Here is a 19756-nt window from a genome sequence, read left to right as displayed (position 1 = left end):
TAGGGGCGCCTGGGTGGCTCAGTTGGTTAAGTGTCTGCCTTCGGCTCGGGTCATGTTCCCAGGGTCCTGGGATCGAGCCCCACATCGGGCTCCTGGCTCAGTGGAGAGCCTGCTTCTCCCTCTCCCTCCACCTCTCTCCCTGCTCATGCTCTCTCTCTCTATTTCAAATGAATAAATAAAATCTTTAAATAAAATAAAATGAGGAATTTAGACTGGCCACGGAGAAGAATTTTCCGAATTAACCAATTAACTGTTCACATGAGTTTCCAGGGAGCCCTGAAGGAAGCTTTCATATTACAAAATAAAAGAGGCTAGATTAGGGGCGCCTAGGTGGCTGAGTCGGTTAAACGTCTGCCTTCAGCTCAGGTCATGATCCCAGCATCCTGGGATTGAGCCCTGCGTCGGGCTCCCTGCTCAGTGAGGAATCTGCTTCTCCCTCTTAAAAAAAAAGAGCCTAGATTATTACCTGTCTCATTGTGTTATTAAATAGTTTCTCTTTCCCTCTCTCTCTTTCTCTTTTCTGGCCTGGAAGCTAGAGGGCAAATTAATTTCTCTTTCATATAATAATATAAATGGGGATGTTGGTCTAAATGAAATATTTTGCTTTCACTTTACCCAATAGTAGTTCTCTTTGTTTGCCTACCAAGTCAACAGGTGAAATTTAGAATGTTCACGGTCGTGGTCTTCAGGTCATCAAAAGAGCATCTAGTAAAGTGGTGAGCTCTAAGCCTAGGGAATACAAAGCAGCAGGTCTTTCTCCCTTCAGACTGAAGCTCATCGTCTCTTCTTACTTGAAATCTGCTGTGGAAACCAGAAGGAGATTCAGAAGTCAAGCCCAAGTGATATAAGACAGAGCTTCTCAACTTTAAAGGGTGTGCAAATCCCTGTAGAGCCCTGCTGACCGGGCATCCTGGCATCTCCTGAGCCACACTCAGAATGGAGTAACATGGTCCAGGGAAGTTCAGGCTTTGGACCCACACAAACTGGGTACACACAGTGATTTCACAGAACTCTGGCCGTGCACAATGATCAAATCCTTTTGAGTCTTAATTTCTTCATCTGCAAAATGGAGAAAATACCAGCTCATGAGATTGGCATATTGTCAAATAGAAGATATGTGAAACTAGTAAATTCAGTGCCCCTCACACTTTAGAATGTGATGAACATAAACTCCCAAATGGTCCGTTTACACACAGGGTGTGAATGGTGTTAACTGAATCCTTGTCTGTGGTAGAGGCATGTGTGCAAAAGGGCACGTGTGTGTGTGCGTGCGCACGTGTGCATGGCCGTGCAGTCTTGTGGTAAGGGACGAGAGGCCGCAGAGCCCCTGAGTGCAGGCCTTTGAGAAGCACGCCTGTGAGACCATTGTTCAGACAGGTGCTCTTTGTCTCTAACGTGTCTTCCAGATGCTTTGTCTGTTGTTTAAAAACTTTTTTTTCCTAATTCTTACCAGACTTAGATAAAAAAAAGCATGTAGACCTGAAGATGGACCAGGCTTTGCTGCTCATCCACAATGAACTACATGGAACAAACCTGACTGTCTTCTGGAATTCCGAATGCTGCTATCACGTAGGTATTATGTTCATGCTCACAATTTTGTTTGCTTTGGGGCTGTTTGAAATGATCCTTAATGCTCTCATACCTGAAGCCCTTCACATGTTCACTTCAGTTTTATTTTTTATTTTTTTATTTTTTTTAAAGATTTTATTTATTTATTTGAGAGAGAGAATGAGAGACAGAGAGCATGAGAGGGAGGAGGGTCAGAGGGAGAAGCAGACTCCCTGCCGAGCAGGGAGCCTGATGCGGGACTCGATCCTGTGACTCCAGGATCATGACCTGAGCCGAAGGCAGTCGCTTAACCAACTGAGCCACCCAGGCGCCCTCACTTCAGTTTTATAGGTAAGGAAACAAATAGGCTGTAGAAAGAATCAGAAGACATAATCAGGGAGAATACCTAGCAGTGAGCAACATCAGTCTCTTACATTTTCCCCTCCCCATCTTTTAAAAACTCAGTTCTTGGTGATGAGTGAAAGCAATGTTTTATTTTACTCCTCTGCCTGATGCATAACCCCATTGCTGGACCAGAGAAAGAAGGAGTGAGACACCTGGGTATTCTCCAAGGGCAAAGGTAGTGAGGACCACCGGCAGGCTCAGGTTGAGGTATGGCACTTATTCCAGGGATCTGCCCTCCTGATGATAAAGGATGTATTTATTTTTATTAAGTTTTAAATTTTAATTCCAGTATAGTTAACATACAGTGTTAATATTAGTTTCAGGTGTACAATGTAGTGATTCAACAATTCTTTCTTTTTTTTTTAAAGATTCCATCTATTTACTTAACAGAGAGATAGAGCACAAGTAGGCAGAGTGGCAGGCAGAGGGAGAGGGAGAAGCAGGCTCTCCGCTGAGCAGGGAGCCCCATGCGGGGCTCGATCCCAGGACTCTGGGATCATGACTTGAGCCGAAGGCAGCCGCTTAACTGTGAGCCACCCAGGCGCCCCCGATTCAACAATTCTATACATTACTCAGTGCTCATGAAGTGTACTCTTAATCCCCATTGCCTATTTCCCCCATCCCCCAACTCATCTGCCCTCTGGTAACCATCAGTTTGTTCTCTATAGTTAAGAGTCTGTTTCTGGTTTTTGCATCTCTTTTTTTTTTTCTCCTTTGCTTGCTGATTGATAAAGGATTTATTTTAACTGAAGGTACAACTCCTAGACCTTGTTGCTTTTTAAGTACAAGGCTACTCTATGTAAAATAAAATATTCTCTATTTCCAAATTGAGCATTTGAATGTACTGCTTTCAGAGGAGGAATTTTTATTTAATTAATTTATTTTAAAATTGTTATTTATGTAATTTTTTTTAATAGGGGGAGGGGCAGAGAATCTTAAGCAGGCTCCACACCCAGTATGGAGCCAGAGGCGGGGCTTGATCTCACAACCCTGAGATCATGACCTGAGCCTAAATCAAGAGTCAGATGCCCAACCAACTGAGCCACCCAGGCTTCCCCACGGGAGCAATTTTAATGTATAGAGTGTCCCTCAATGGGTTACATCCCACTGTAAATTGAAAATACTGTAAGATGAAAATGCATTTAAAACACCTGACCTACTGAACATCATAGCTTAGTCTAGCCTACCTTAAATGCTCTCAGAATACTTACACTAGCCTATGGCGTGTCCGTTGTTAACCCTCATGATTGCATGGCTGGCTAGGAGCTTTGGCTTGCCACTACCATCCACCATCATGAAGGAGGGTCCTGCTGCATATATCTAGCCCAGGAAAAGATGAAAATTCAGAATTCCAAGTACATTTCTACTGAATGCATATCGCTTTCATATGGTCATAAAGCTGAAAAACCGTAAGTCGAATCCCTATCAGTCAGGGACTGTCTGTATAGGGACCTGTTTACTGTAAATAGCTTTAAAAAGCAAACAAAAGAATCCCCAGTATGGGTACCAACTGAAGAGGTGATGAAGCAATACGTGATCCCTCCTCTATTTCATTAAGCCCATTGAGAGCTCTATAAAGTAACATGAAGCCAAGAAAATCTATAATGTTTAAAAAATAGCAAAGACAAAGAAAAGATATATCAGCCTATGAGAAGGACTTAAAAAGAAACCTGAAAAAAAAATCAACATTACTGAATTTCAAAGCTGCAGGTAATTCAGAGAATGAGCAAAATGTCTTCTAAAAAGACAATAATGGCCTAAAATTTATGGAAAAACAAGTTGAGGGGGAAAAAAGAGTGCATTGCCAGGGTATTAGCCATAGGTCAAGTAAAGCATCTTTAGAATAAAAAAAAGTTAAATCATTGGTACAAAACAGTGATGCTGGTGACAGAATCAAAAAACAGAAGAATTAGCTACATGAGACTAGTTCAGGAAAAATATTACTAATTTATTTAAAAGAGCATGTGGGCGCCTGAATGGCTCAGTTGGTTAAGCGTCGGACTCTTGATTTTGGCTCAGGTCATGATCTCAGGGTTGTGAGATCGGCCCGTATAGGGCTTCATGCTCAGCGGGGAGTCTGCTTGAGATTCTTTCCGTCTGCCCCTCCCCACTGCATGCATGTTCGCTCTTTCTCCCTCTCTCAAATAAATAAATAAATCTTTACCAAAAAAATAAAAGAGTACGGAGATAATTATGTTTTAGGAAAATGAGTAAAGGAGTGATAGAGTTTGCACTTAAACGTAGTTGTAGAAAATGTTCCACAGTTGCAGAAAAGACCTTAGCCTGGAAACTGGAAAGACACTTATGAGCCTGTAAAGGTTAAACAACCAGAAAATGCTATCAAGACATAACCTTTTAATAATTCTGAACATTAATGATAATTTAAAAATCTTTAAGCAAATATAGAGACAGACATTCAAAGGAATGCAAATTATAATAATTTGTGTTCTGTAAACTGAATAAATATCTGAGAACGGTGGACTTACAGGTGAAGGAAATCAGTTATCTGGTTAAATTGAGAATTCCCTTTCCTCTTTATCTCTCTTTCCTTAAAGTAGAAACACTTAAGGTACATACACATGAAAAACACATAAACATTGAAAAAATGTGTCGATTTCATAACTTCAAGACAGCCAAAGATACCTATAATATGTCAGCAAGTGCTTTTGAAAAGAGAGCCAAAATTGGAGGAAGGTTAGTATTGTAATGTTAACTATGAGTAATCATTATAACTGACTAAATAAAAGTAAGATGTAAATGAGAAAAGAAAAAAGAAAAAAAAATTGCTGTTTAGCCTTCTGAACAGTATTCGTCAGGGGCTCTGGAGGTGGCAAGAAGAAGGGAGAAGCAGAGAGTGGGAGACAGGAATCCTGGGCTTTCATTGCTGTGAAGGTGATCTGTTACTTTTGACTGTTAATTATTTTCAGACATAAATTAGAATAAACAAGGCCATTTCATTTTTTTTAAGTAGACTTGCTCTAAGTATGATAAACATAATAATTAATATTACTGTATCTTTAAAATATTATTAAAAAAGAATATACATTATGGAAAATATATAAATGACCAAAGAAGACAATAAAAGTAGAGGAAGGAATTCAGGGTGAGCATCAAATTGCAACAAATACAAATGGATTAACTTGCATAAAAATAAGACTCATTTGTATTAAAATATTGTGAATAATTTCAAATTTTGGAAAAAGGAAATTTATACATAACTACATTGACTAATAACATATTAAATACTAAAATATGAGACTATTGTACTTAAAAAGAATACATTGAAAACAAAAAGACATACTGTTCTTTCATGAGGTATATGTAGGGAATAAAGGGGGCCAGTCAGGCATTAGCATTTGCATAAATAATAAATGAAATGTTAATACTAAAACAGAAGCACACCAAATGAAAAGGTTCAGAATTAAGATGGGCCCCTACAATACATAGAAAGTAATGGTAGGGGGCATCTGGGTGGTGCAGACCATTAAGCAAGAGACTCTTGGTTTTGGCTCAGGTCACCGTCTCAGGGTAGTGAGATAGAGCCCTGCATCAGGCTCTGCACTCAGTGTGGAGCCTGCTTGAGATTCTCTCTCCCTCTTCCTCTGCCCCTCTTGCTCATGCTCTCTGTCTCTCTCTAAAATAATAAATAAGCAACTGAGCCACCCTGACTCTTGATTTTGGCTCAGGTCATGATTTCAGGGTCCTGGGATTGAGCCCCACATCTGGTTCCCTGCTCAGCTGGGAGTCTGCTTGTGGATTCTCTCACTCCTTTCCCTCTGTCCCTCCCCATGCTCTCTATCTCTAAAATAAATAAATAAATCTTTAAAAAAAACTGATGGTAGAAATTATAGAACAAAACTGTGGTAAGAAATAAGCATTCACTATCATCAGACTGTGATAGGTCAAGCTCATTAGGGTTTAAGGATTAAACTGGTAAACTGAACCAGTCCAGAAAGTGGTAGAATGGACTGGTTAAGAGCAGAGTGCCTGCTTTGAATCCTGCCTCTGTCACTTCCTGCCTGTGAAAATGATAGAAAAATTAAAAGGAGTCAAGAGATGATTTTGTTTTGTTTTGTTTTTTTTAAGTAGGCTCCATGCCCAGTGTGGAGCCCAGTGTGGGGCTTGAACTTACGACCCTGAGATCAAGACCTGAGCTGAGATTAAGAGTCAGATACTTAACCAATTGAGCCTACTTGATGAAAAGGAAAGCACTAGAATGGGGAAATATTTGAGATGGTTAAAAGTTTAATATTGCAATATGTGAAGACATATTTCTAAGATTATGTTCAAGGGGATTTTGTATCTAAGAGATGGTTCACACCATAAGGCATATAAAATAACAAAAAAATATTGAATTATTTAATCCGATAATTTAAAATGTAATCTTAACACTGTGATATCATAAATATTTAGTATGTGAACAAAAAGAGGAATGAATTTTAAATCCTGGTAAGTCTAATGAGAAACAAATGTACTGTAATTTTTCTTATTGAGGACTCTTCGGCCACATATAACAAGAACCATTAAAATGATTTTTTTTAAAAGATTTATTTATTTATTTGAGGGGGAGCTTAGAGGGAGAGGGAGAGAGAAACCCCAAGCGGACTGCACTGAGTGCAGAGCCCAACACGGCGCTTGATCCCATGACCCTGAGATTACGACCTGAGCGGAAACCAAGAGTTAGACGCTTAACAGGCTATACCACCCAGGCGCCCCAATAAAATGATTATTTTTTATCCAGTAACCTCATTTTTGGAAATGTATTTTAGGGAAAGAATTTAAAGGAATAAGAACATCATGTGTAGATCTTTGAAAACAAGATAATTTATATAAATTATATATAATTATATGTATTATATATAATATAATTTATATATATAATTATATATATGATGTCTTTATAAACATAATTTATATAAATGATACACAAAAAGATAAAACAAAAAAGCTTTGAAAGCAGCCTAAATACTCACAATTTTAGTATTTAATGGATTATAATGCAACCATTAAAAATTCAAATAAATAAATAAAATCTTAAAAAAGAAAAAGAAAATCTGTCAGTCTGAGCCTCCCCATTAGATAAGATAATAAATCCCAGTGGCATTAATAAGTACTGTTCACAGGGAAGCTTTTGAAGAAATCATGGAAATTTACTTGTATGTAATATGTAAAACAGTGGAATGCAAGACAGTATATGCTATTTGTTCATTATGTGAAAAATTTACATATAGTGATATAGGCAAATTTTACCTAAGTTATTGGAATTTAAGTTTTTTTATAAGGATGAAGGAAAAGTCATCTCAAGAGTTCAGGGGGATACTCATGTGCACCAACAAGCAGCGGCCTTTCAGACACCTCTGACAGTTGCTTGTGTTTCTGTTGTACAGTGCTTGTTTCAGGTTCTGGTAAATGTTTCCTGGAGTGGGAGACCCGGGAAGCCTAGCATTGCCGTGGGGGCGGTGAGCACCCAGCATGGATCGCTCCTGCAGCTTAATGACACCTTGGAAGAGAAAGAAGTTTGTAGGTTTGTACCTGCTTTGATGTGACTACTGACGCCTGCAGTTTCTGTCTGGTTGTTCCCTATTTGATTTTTAGCTTTTCCTTCCTTCAAAACATTTTTTTAGGGGCACCTGGGTGGCTCAGTCGTTAAGCATCTGCCTTCGGCTCAGGTCATGATCCCAGGGTCCTGGGATCAAGCCCCGCATCAGGCTCCCTGCTCAGCGGGAAGCCTGCTTCTCCCTCTCCCACTCCCCCTGCTTGTGTTCCCTCTCTGGCTGTGTCTCTCTCTGTCAAATAAATAAATAAAATCTTAAAAAAACAAACAAACAAAAAAGCAAAACCCATTTTTTTATATCTTTCCCAGTCTGCCCTCAGGAATGCCTGTCACTCTGCCTTGATGACATTACCATAATCCAACTCCTTATGTCCTAATCTAGCCATTTTTCTTAATTTTACCATGTCTTTATAGGCTGGAATACAAATTTGGAGAATTTGGGAACTATTCACTCTTGGTAAAGCACACCCATAATGCAGTCAATGAAATTACTTGTGACATCATTGTCAACAAGAATCCAATTGACAGTAACCTTCGTACGTATATGCTCTTTGTTGATTTTTTTTAAATTTGTGTTTTAAAGGTTTTAGTTTTTGAGTACTGTTTGCAACACTCTCTGTACTTTAAAACCTGGATTATCTATCTTATTTAGTTATGGTATATTTATAATGATTGTGTCATTGGTGTATACCAAGAAAATTATGTGATATATAAGAAAATTGTATGATCAACATATTCTCATAGATGTTATTTATTAATTATGAAGCATAAATAAGCCAAAAAAAGTTAATGCAATAGAAAGAAACTAGAAATAGGGCAAATGACTGTCAAGTATCTTTCCTTGTTTTAGGATAGTATTCCCTGTATGGGTCTTACAGGGACAGCCCAGAAGTCCCTTAGATTAAGGACTGTTCATTCTTTAATAACTCCACTGAAGAATATCTGTCAGTCTGAGGGGTGCCTGGGTGGCTCAGTCAGTTAAGCGTCTGCCTTCAGCTAAGGTCATGATCCCAGGGTCTTGGGATCAAGCCCTGAATCAGGCTCCCTGGTCAGTGGGGAGCCTGCTTCTCTCTCTCCCTCTGCCCCTCTCCCTGCTTGTGCTGTCTCTTGCTTTCAAATAAATAAATAAAATCTTAAAAAAGAAAAAGAAAATCTGTCAGTCTGAGCCTCCCCATTAGATAAGATGATAAATCCCAGTGGCATTAATAAGTACTGTTCACAGTGAAGCTTTTGAAGACCATAGGGTCATGTCAAAAGAATGGAAAAGCCAACCTGAAAGGGCCAACATGGGCCAGTTTAAGCATTAAAAAGAATAATGAATGTAATTGATGGAAACATATTGAATCTACAAAAACCAATGAGTCTCTTATGAAACTTAAAGAGCCCCTTCCCTAAACAAAGACAATACTTTGGTGGGAAAGACACAGCACCATCTGTGAAGCATTCTTGCCCAAAGAAGTTGAACTTTGTTAGTCAAGCCTCTACAGCTAATTGCCCATTTGCAGAACATTTGGAGGATAGAACGAGTTAGTGACACCATGAGGAAGCTGACTGACAGATCTAGAACATGAGACGTCCTCATAGATGACTTGCTTCAAACAAATCAATGGTTGCTTATGTCTAAATGCAATTAAAGAGACATAACAAGCAAATAGAAAATGTGAACCTTGTTTGTATCCTGATCTGAACACACTAACTACAAAAAACATTTTTGAAATAACTAGAAAAATTGGAATATGGACTCTATTAGCCAGAGAGGAGTTGTTAATGACATGGTGATTATATAATAAAACCCATTTTATTTTATTTTTAAAGATTTTATTTATCTATTTGACAGACAGAGACACAGCGAGAGAAGGAACACAAGCAGGGGGAGTGGGCGAGGGAGAAGCAGGCTCCCCACGGAGCAGGGAGCCTGATGCGGGGCTCGAACCCAGGACTCTGGGATCATGTCCTGAGCCAAAGGCAGACACTTAACGACTGAGCCACTTAGGCGCCCCAATAAAACCCATTTTAAAGAAACTTTTAATTTTGAAATAATTTTAGACTTATAAGAAACATTGCAAAAAAGGAGCTTCCAGCTTCCCCTAAACCCCTAAACTATATAATCATAGTGCAGTTACCTATATATAATGATCAAAACCAGGACATAGTGCTATTAACTGATGTATAGGTTTTTCAGATTTCTCCCATTGTCCCTTCTAAGGCCAGTTCTTTGGTCCAGGATTCAGTCCAGGATCCCACAGCCCAATTAGTTGTCAGGTTCCTGCAGCCTTTCATTGTCTTTCATGACCTTGACACTTTTGAAGAGGACTGGCCGGTTATTTTGTCATTTGCACTTGCTCGCTGTTTCTTCACACCTAGATAGAGGGCATGCATTTTTGGTAGAAGACTCCAGAAGCCTCCTCAGTGGGCAACGTCAGGGGTTGCACGATGCCGACACATCTTCAGTATTTAGAGATACATACTGAAGATGGATGGAGGAAAGGACATGTCTGGGATTTGCTTAAAAATACTTCAGGCAAAGACACAGAGGCAGCGTAGCAACAGAAGAAACAAGAGTGACAGTATCTTGATAATTCTAGAATCTGGGTGATGGGTATACTTGGGCTTATTATGCAAATCTCTGTTCTTTTGTGCATGTTTGATATTTTTCATGATGAAAATGAGCACTCCCCTAATGATGAATGTTCTCAAGCGTTTATAGGAAAGTTAGCAGAAGAATACAAGCTTTTCCCTCACTTGTTTTGTTTGCGTTTTTCATTTACAGATTAAATGTAGTGATGTGACAGCTTCAATGCTTAGGATGACATTTTGGTGATACGGTGTTTTCTTTTGATTTTTATAGCTGTGTGTATTGCGTTCCTTGTTGGTGTGGCACTCATCATTGCAGTATCCTTTCTGAGGTTCTTGTTGAGGTAAGCAGATGTTAGGGGAGGGCACAATTGGGGGAAGTAGAATATAGAAAAAATATATTCAGGAAGGCTGGTTTGACCCTTTCAGTGACCGTTATTCTTTGATTAAATAAATACTTACTGGGTCCACTATGCCTGGCCCAGCCTGGGGTATCAGGGATCGATGTAGAATAAGAGATGGTCCCTGACTTCAGGGAAATGATCACCTAGTTCGAATGGATCTTTGCCTTCAATCCTCCCCAATGGCTGAAAACAGAAGAAAATGCTTGAGAAGTCCTTCTTTCCTGAAGGATCTCACAGCCTGCTTTTGCAGTGAGTGGGAGTGGCCTGGGCTGATCTCAGGAGGCAGCTGTGCATTGCTTTCCACCCCTCCTCCTGTCTGGCCCTGAGCCCTGAGGCCACCCCTCTGGTCCAGCTTCCCGGCTCCTGCCAGCTGGGCATCGGGCAGCAGAGATGGAGGATGGGGTGCCGGACCTCCAGACCTCAGCGTGTACTTGCTTTTCCCTGGTTGGGACTGGCAGCTTGGTGAGGGGATTCCTTCTCCTTTCTCTGCCTGGTTAACAGCGAGTCTGGTGAGAGTGAATGAATAGACTGGGAAACAAAAAGAAAGTCACATAGATCCAGGCCTGGCAGATCACCTTTCAAAGGAAAGTTTTTTCATGTTTTTAAAGAAGTAAGATTGATGGAATTTTCACGTGTTCAGCCTGTTAGGGTCTGGAGGGATCACAAGATTTTATGGGTGAGCCATATCCAAACTGGAAGGAAGAAAACCTAGTCTTTTAAGTCTGCCGCCTTGAGGGAACCTAGCAGCTTTGGGGAGTTGACGCAGTCTGACTCTCCCTTTGTGCATCCTAGAAATACAAGGGTCTGTAAGGATAAAAGGACTATTTCTTGCTCAGAAGCAGATTTTTAACCCAACTGCTTTTTAGAGGCAGAGTATAATTTCAGCAGAAGAGTTTGTTTGAATTAAGATATTATCTTGTCTGTCTTTTGATAGGATGCAAATATTATTCCAGTTTATTACAGTGTTTTCATTGGCTCCTTTTAATATCAGTGAATCTATGGCATCGCTTTCTAAAGTAATTGGTAGCTGATCTCGAGCTCTTGCAAAGGGAAGAAATCCTACCTCATTCCACTGTGGAACTGAAACTCCTCGTAGCGTGAGGTTCTGCCTCTGCAGCCTTGCAGGCAGGATGCTCTGCTGGCAAAGCAGGAGCCCTTGTCCCTTGCCCCAGCACTTTCCAGCTTGCCTCTGGAAGTCCAAGGATGTTCGGGTATGTCAGAACCGGAACAAAATCTGAGGCAGTAGTGAGAATACAGGATCTCTCTCCTTTTGCTGGGAGGACAAGCATGTACAAGAAAATTAAGTGCATTTCTAAAATTTCAATGTTTAAATATCTTACTTTCTCCTTTCTCCCTTCCTTAGATGTCTCCGTTTTAATATTGTTCATGTGATGGTGATGTTACCAGTGCTGAATAAAGTAGAAATAGGAGTGAGTTGTGGGGAATAAAGAGAAGAAATAAGAATATATGCATTAGATACGTGGGTGATGTTTAGAGACTGATTTGAACAATTAAACTGGAGAAAAAACTTACGAGACAGATTGAACCGGCTATTTGGTGATACTAAGGAATTATTGATAATATTTTAAAATGTAATAATGGAACTGCAGTTCTGTTAAAAAAAGAGGGGGCTGTTTATCTTTTAGAGCTACAAACAGCAGTAGTTATGGATTAAATAATATCATGCTTGGGATTCTTTAAAATAGTCAATCTAAGGCAGGCAAGGGGACAGGGGGTGAGAGTGTGGATGAAGTAAGATCCACCACACTTAAAGACACTTTAAAATGTTTAATTCTTTGACTTGTATAGAGTATGAACTTCAAATGAATCTTCTTTCAATACAGTATGCCATCATTTTGAAAATTCTGCCAAAGAAAATGAATTAACTGAGCTTTTTATTTATTTACAGTTTGGATGACTTTCATAATTGGATTTCTAAAGCAATTAATTCCCGGGAAACTGATCGCCTCATCAATTCTGTGAGTTATTAGAATGCATCATGTGTGCTCTGGGTGGTTTTCTAGATTTGGAATTTATAATTCCCTATTTAATAATCTTTATTATCTGGTTTAATTAATCTTATTTATATTGTGGAAGGCCAGGTCGGTCGTGTGTTCTGTATCCTTAATAAAGAGCAGGCAGCCTTCTCTTCAGCTTTGGTGAAGAGTACTGTCTCCTTCTCTTTCCTGGTGAGGTTGGAACTTCGGGTTGCATTATATGCACGGTGTGGAGACATTTTTCTCTCTGCAGGCAGCACTGTTGAATTGATCCAGTTAAGTAGAGAGTGTCAAGATAAAAACAAAAGAATAGAGCCATCAATATGAAATCTACAAATCGATGGCCTCCTGTGGTGATTAAACATATTACTTCTGTTAATAAATTCATTATGAACATATATATGTCCACTTATGGACATATTTGCTTATACTCTTGTACCAGATGCACTTATGGACCAGTTTTTTGTGGTTGTTCATCAGCGTGGCTCAGCAGACGTCACAAAAATCAAATGTGAAAAACTAAACCTCTGGATGGGATCTTTACAAAAGCAAATGAAAGGATTGTTCAGGACAATGATTTTTAGCTCTCCTGTCTGTTAATTTCTTCCCTAAAAAACAGAAAACTGAAATTAACTCACTAGTATTATCAACTGGCATGTATCTCTCCCCATTTTTCTGAAGGAGCTGGGGTCTCCAAGCAGGGCAGGCTCCATCGGTGGTGATGCTCAACTGGAAGCATGGCGTCCACCCACTGCAACACCGCGCCTCCGCTGCATAGACACGTTCAGGGGGTATGTGGGGCTCCCTTGGGACATTGTGGGCACAGGTAGTCTAGGATTACATGTTTGCACATAAACACACTTTTTGGTATTTTACATATCTTCTGTTTTGTAGGGTAGGCAGGACTTCTTGCTGTAAAAATAAATCAGTGGCCTCTTACTTGAAAACTGTCATGATAGCAAATATAAAGTTGCTAGAGAGGAATCAAGGGTTGAGGCCAGAACCAGTTTCCACTGATAGGTAGATTCTGCTGAGTTAAGGTCATGTGGGCAGGCAGCAGCACATGGGTGGGGCCTCCCCATCCATCCGCAACCCCCCCCCCCCGCCCCACCGTGTCCCATCGTGTCCCATCGGACAAATGAAACACCAGCATGCGCCAGCCCTGGCCCTTCCCCATTGCTAGCAAAACAGCTTGAATATCAGGCCCTCTGGGAAGCAAATCCAGAGTCCTACAGCAAGTTATATTTTATTTTATTTATTTTTTTAAAGATTCTATTTATTTATTTGATAGAGAGAGACACAGTGAGAAAAGGAACACAAGCAGGGGTAGTGGGAGAGGGAGAAGCAGGCTTCCCGCTGAGCAGGGAGCCCAATGCGGGGCTCGATCCCAGGACTCCGGGATCATGACCTGAGCTGAAGGCAGACACTTAACTGACTGAGCCACCCAGGCGCCCCTCATGGAGGGCTTTAAAACTCCAGTGATAATTATAATTCTGTCCCAGCCTCCCAGACACTGAGTTCTCCTGGGGTGCATATTGGAAGCCAGGCAATAATAATAACCATTGCTAAGAATTTTTGAATTCTCACCCTGTGCCAGGCACTGTTCTTACTTGTCGTAGTTTATTCAATCTCTTCACAATCCTATGAGGCATATACTTTTAATATGCCTGTTGTACAGGTGAAGAGACTGGGCCACAGAGTTAAGTAATGTGCCCGAGGTCACCGGGGACTATGTGGGATGGCTGGGATCTGACTCCAGGAGTTGGGCCCCAGAGTCCGCACAGATAACTGCAATGACACACTCAAGGCTTCAGTCTTCAGTATCCTGCAGAATTAGCATCAGATAGTAGCATATTCAGAGTCTTTTTTATTGTATTCCTTTCTCTTTTTTTTAGGAGAGGGATGGGGAGAGGGGCAGAGGGTGAGAGAGAATCTTAAACAGGCTCCACGCCCTCTGTGGAGCCTGATGCGGGGCTCGATCCCACAACCCTGAGATCATGACCTGAGCCGAAACCAGGAGTCAGAAGCTTTTAACCAACTGAGCCACCCAGGTGCCTCTATTCCTCTTTTTTTTTTTGATTCTCATTGCCACTTTTGGAGATGAGATGTTTGCAGATAGATAGGAACTAACATTTATTAAGTGCCTAAAATGTGCCAAGCGCTGGTTAGGTACCTCAGTGGTCCCGGGGGTCCCTGTGAGCGTGTTCCCTCTCTTACAGAGAAGCAGACTGAGGTAACATAAGAGTCTTGCCCTAATAAGAGTTGAGGGTGCATGATTTGAGCCCTTAGCTCTAATGACTGTATGCCTTATACTACGGTTCTTTAACTTGCAACATCTAAGTAATTAGCACAGAATTGAGTGATTGGAAATGTTTTGCTTTGTTTTCAAGTTACACAGTTCAGTGTCAGTAAATTTCTCTTAAGAAATCATGTTGGAGGGCACCTGGGTGGCTCAGTCAGTTGAGCGTCCGACTCTTGATCTCAGCTCAGGTCTTGATCTCATGGTGGTGAGTTCGAGCCCCATGTGGAGCTTAGTTAAAAAAAAAAAATTAAGAAATCATGTTGGAAATGTTGGCAACAGAAGGGCTTTGTGTAGGGCCCTAATTGTAGTGATTAGAAATAATAGTTTCCTGCTCTTTAAGTGTATCTGTGTTGTGACTGCCCCTGTCAGTATGTGTGTGTGTCTCTTATAGTTGGGCCATTCCCTGTCACAAGGGCAAGCCCTGAAAGTGTGCTTTTTGCTGCTTTACAGGATAGCTCTCATCCTCATGGTCTTCGTTAATTATGGAGGAGGAAAATATTGGTACTTCAAACACTCAAGTTGGAATGGTAAGATATTTCCTAAAAGTAGTATTGCTTGCATAGGACCCCTCAGAGAAGTGTGGACAAGAGAACCTCTCAGCATTCCGTCAGGAGCTCAGAGATGAGGTCCCACCAGCTTCCTTTGAGCGCTGATCTCCTGCTCCCATAGAATGACCTTTAGATGATGCTGTTAACCCTTTTGTTTTGTTCTTGCTTTCGTGTGCTGTAGCCTTGTAATGCTTCACTGTGATAGCACATGGTTGCCCAAGTCTCTGTTGCAGGGCTGTGGGACTCTGCAGAAGCTGTTAAGAATTTAGTTATAAATGATTCTTGTCATATTCTAGATATGCCTTTTATTACAGCCACATGGGAGTTCTGCCTTCTAAGACTCATGGTCCTCCTCGGGGTGCCATTGAACTCAGGTTGGTCTGAGTGGTGCTGAGTAATGGTGAATCTGGCTCAGTAGTTGGTTTAAGAATGGATTTTGAATACTACAGCTTGAAGATAACAGACTTGTCCAGACTTCTACTCTGGCTCTCCCATGTCCAGTCATGTTCTTAGGAAATACCTCAGGCCTGGTGACTGGTTCCAGAGTTCCCAGGGAGCGTCTGTGTGTTTTCACAGTGTTTTCCTGTGAACTCTCTATGTGAGTTTACTTTCCATATATATTAGTATATAATGGAGCCATTCTAGATTTAGGAAGTACTTACATTCTAGAGTCTTTTTCCTTACTCTTGTGCTTGTGTTATTCTCCAGGACTGACAGTGGCTGACCTCGTATTCCCATGGTGAGTTGCAGTCTACCACCAGCTCTTCCATAGGTCATCCAAGTGTCCAGCTGATGCTGGAGCCTTTATCTGAAACCATCCTTGAGTTCTGGGCTGCAGGCCTATGTTGCTCACAGGTCCTTCCAAAAGTTGTGTTACTGGATAGTTCTTATACTTGGTATAGGGCTTATCTAAAACCTGCATATAAAAGATGACACAGGGAACATTTTGTTATTGTAGATACGCTATACAAGATCCTGGATCTTGTAGGAAATCATAAATTCTGAATATGTAGTTAAATCCCACTAATCCTGAAAATAAGTATAAAAATCATATTTCCTAAAAGAAATGTAGTATATTAGCATCAGGAGATTCTGATAAGTATGTAACAGGGCAATGATAGTATTAAATTAAAATTTAAAGTAATACAGGAGCAATGCACTCTGTCTCTGATCATCTGTGGCTTGTTCACCTTGTCAAGGGACCCTGATTCCTGTACAATGTGGGATTTGTGTCTTTGCCTGTGATGCTTTGAGTGACTTTGTCCATCTTTAGGACGTAGTACTAGCTATTGGTTTATGCCTTTAGTTCCTTGTGTTTCATCACTAATAGGAACTCAGGGTTTTTTGTGGGGGAGCTGGGGTTCTTGTTTGAGATGGTTTTTGGGAGGAGGAAGTTTTACATGCCTGAAGACCTGGTAATTATGTACATTCTTTTTTTTTAAAGATTTTATTTATTAGGAAGGGAGAGCGTGCATGAACAAGGGGCAAAGGCAGAGGGAGAAGCAGAATCCCTGCTGAGCAGGGAACCTGATGCGGGGCTCGATCCCAGGACTCTGGGATCATGACCTGAGCTGAAGGCAGATGCTTAACCAACTGAGCCACCCAGGCTCCCCATTTATGTACATTCTTTACGAGGTTCCCTATAGGAAATGTGTTCCCGTTCCTGTTACTAGACACTTTTATCCAATTAGGTGACCCCAAGAAAGGAAGCCAGAGGACATCAAGGAATGTAGCAAGAGCAAACTCTCACCTCTATTAACCCCACGCTCAATCATCGGAAAGATTGCTATTCTGACTTTTTTTAAAAAAGAGTTAATTTAGTATAATAAAAGGGAAGAAAAGAGGTATGTGGCTCAGACAAAATTAGAAAAAGGAATCTAGCTTTCATTTTTCTTTTAGGAGAAAGAGTGAATTTAGAAATGATTGACATGTCTTTGAGGGCATGCTCCTGAAAGTCCAGTTGTTTCGATTCTAGCATCTTCATCATTGTTTCTCTTTAATAATAAATGAGAGACTTGTCCTTGGAAATTACACTCAGCCCTGAAGAATTTTCCTTCTAGGATATGACTTGAAGGTGCACAAACCTTATAGTCCAACAGGGTTATGTTCTGATTCTTCCTTCAATGTTATTTCAATAATTGGCTACTTTAGAAAAATCATGTATTGCTTCTTTTATGTAGTAGATTATAAAATATTAATGATATATAGACAAAAAAAAAAAACCCACCCTAGAAATGACCACCTCTTACTAGCTGTCTTTTTTTCTAGGTTTGTCTTTATTATGGGATCTTCAATTTTTCTATCAATGACTTCCATACTGCAGCGAGGATGTTCAAAATTCAAATTGCTGGGGAAAATTGCATGGAGGAGTTTCCTGTTAATCTGTATAGGAGTGGTCATTGTGAACCCCAATTACTGCCTTGGTCCATGTAAGTATTTTTCCCCCGCTATTAGTATACATTCTGGTTGAAATATGGAAGCTACATGTCGTAATTTAAAAGAAATATAATTCCTCCATCTCAGGTACCTGCAAAAAAGAACAGTTATTAAAAAAATGTATACCTGCTTGTATAACTTCGGGCATTATTGTTACTGTCTTGGGACTTCAGACCTGGGAAGAGCGTCTAAGACCACTCAGACCCTTCTGCTGTACAAAGGAAGACTCTGAGTCCCGGAGAGATTGAAGTGTTTTCTGTGGATCTTCTAAGTGCAGCAACAGAGTAGTAGAGCCAGATCAGGTCACCTGGTTCTAGACCCTGCCCTCCTGCCACTTTGGATTCATCGACTTTCATAATAAGGCGATTGTGTGGTAGTTCAAGAATCCACCTTTGTCATCACCCGTATGCTGCTGGGTTGCTGGGAAAGAATATCTTTGTTATTGTTTTAGCAGTGTGAGTGAGCTAGGAAGGCTGAGGGAAGGACGCACACCCCTTGCTTGGGACCCACATCAGGGTCAGGGAAGGCAGTAGTTGGCTGTACTCAAGGGGCTTCCAGTGGCATTAGCAAAACAGGACACAATTATCTGGACAATAGCCAGATGGTCCCCTTGGACAAGAAGCACTAAGAGTAGGCATTAGGAGGAGGTAGAGGTCACTTCCAGTTGGGGTCAGAAGGAAAGGTGTCACATAATAGTTGATTTGATGCCTCTCCAAAAAAGTGGGCCACTGCTCCCAGGAGAATACATTGTAGGGTTCATTACATGGTCACACACTTCCAGTGATGTAGCCATGTAGCCTGTAAGATAGGGAGAGTCCATTGGTGGCCTGTGCTGGCTCTGCAGGTTGCGGGTGGATGTGAGAGTTGATTGAATCCGTACCCAGAACGACAAAGGGCCAGGAGAGAAACTTCAGGGCCCAGGTAGTCCTTGCTTTATCTCACACCCAAGGAACACATGTGTTCTTATCCCCGTGTCCCAGCTGGCCACTTCCTGCTGTGAGTTTGAGCCAAGTCCCCTATGCCTATCTCCAAGAGCCTAGAAAGCAACTTAAGTGCAATGGAGGTATGTTTCCCCCTTAGAAAACAATAATGTTGTCTTGGGTAGGAGGAGGAATGCTGGCTAACACTTCACCTAATTTGTGCCTTCTGCAGTGTCTTGGGATAAGGTGCGAATTCCTGGCGTGCTCCAGAGGCTGGGGGTGACCTACTTTGTGGTTGCCGTGTTAGAGCTCATCTTTGCTAAACCTGTCCCTGAAAGTTGTGCCTCGGTGAGAAATCTGCTTTTAAACACACGGTTGGGGGTGGGTGGGAATCACTGTATGATTTTCAGAACTTTCTTTAGTTCTGAGCACAGTACTTTATCTCAGTAGACTCCTTAACTGTGTTAGTCAAGTACATTCTTTTTTTCCTTCAATTAGTTATTTTCCTTTAGTCTTTACACCAATCCTTTTCTTTGTTGTGGGGAAAAAACACATAACATGAGATCTCCCCTCTTAATAAATTTTTAAATGTCCAGTAATCAAATGCTTTTTGATGGCATTAAATAATATCAGAATCATCTAGTTTGCTAGTTCAATCCTTGGGGGCATTATAGTACAAGATATATAGAAAACTCACAAAACGTTTCAGTATCTATATAGATGCTGTGAAGATTCAACTTGGAGGAAAAATGCCAAGGTAGGGTAGAGGAAAATGGCAGTATCGTCCGTGGCTGTCCTTGGCTATTTCATATTTCTTATTTGTGGGAAGTATGTGAGAGCCTCACTTCTTTCACAATTGCTTTCTATCTTACTATAAATTGCTCTGTTGAATTAAGCTTTTTTCCCCCTAGTAGAGATAAAAACTCAGGAAGAAATGTTTAAATTCTTCCACTTGGGGTCCTTAATAAATTAATAAAGCTGAATTTATTTTCTAGCTCCTTTCTGTATATGTAACTAGCAGATTCATCACTGAACCCCAGATTTTCTTGGCTCTTCCTGTAATGATGG

General features: G+C 40.7%; 1 protein-coding gene across 7 annotated transcripts in view; it reads left to right on the top strand.

Annotated features, from left to right (window-relative positions):
* Nucleotides 1-19756, top strand: part of HGSNAT (heparan-alpha-glucosaminide N-acetyltransferase) — a 50946-nt gene that overhangs the window by 16602 nt on the left and 14588 nt on the right. For 4 of the 7 annotated variants that reach the window (XM_035003903.1, XM_035003908.1, XM_035003904.1 and 1 more), the window contains exons 2-11: nt 1454-1569; nt 7341-7477; nt 7922-8043; nt 10356-10425; nt 12395-12464; nt 13164-13273; nt 15235-15311; nt 16041-16071; nt 17601-17761; nt 18921-19036. In XM_035003903.1, coding sequence (XP_034859794.1) covers nt 1454-1569; nt 7341-7477; nt 7922-8043; nt 10356-10425; nt 12395-12464; nt 13164-13273; nt 15235-15311; nt 16041-16071; nt 17601-17761; nt 18921-19036 — 1010 coding nt within the window. The other 3 variants (XM_035003905.1, XM_035003906.1, XM_035003907.1) reach the window with 3 other exon arrangements.

Source organism: Mirounga leonina, unplaced genomic scaffold, assembly GCF_011800145.1.
Source record: "Mirounga leonina isolate KUSES-001 unplaced genomic scaffold, KU_Mleo_1.0 Mir_128, whole genome shotgun sequence".
Lineage (NCBI taxonomy): Eukaryota > Metazoa > Chordata > Mammalia > Carnivora > Phocidae > Mirounga > Mirounga leonina.
Note: the sequence above shows the minus strand (reverse complement) of the source record. Positions and strands in the feature narration are given on the sequence as shown.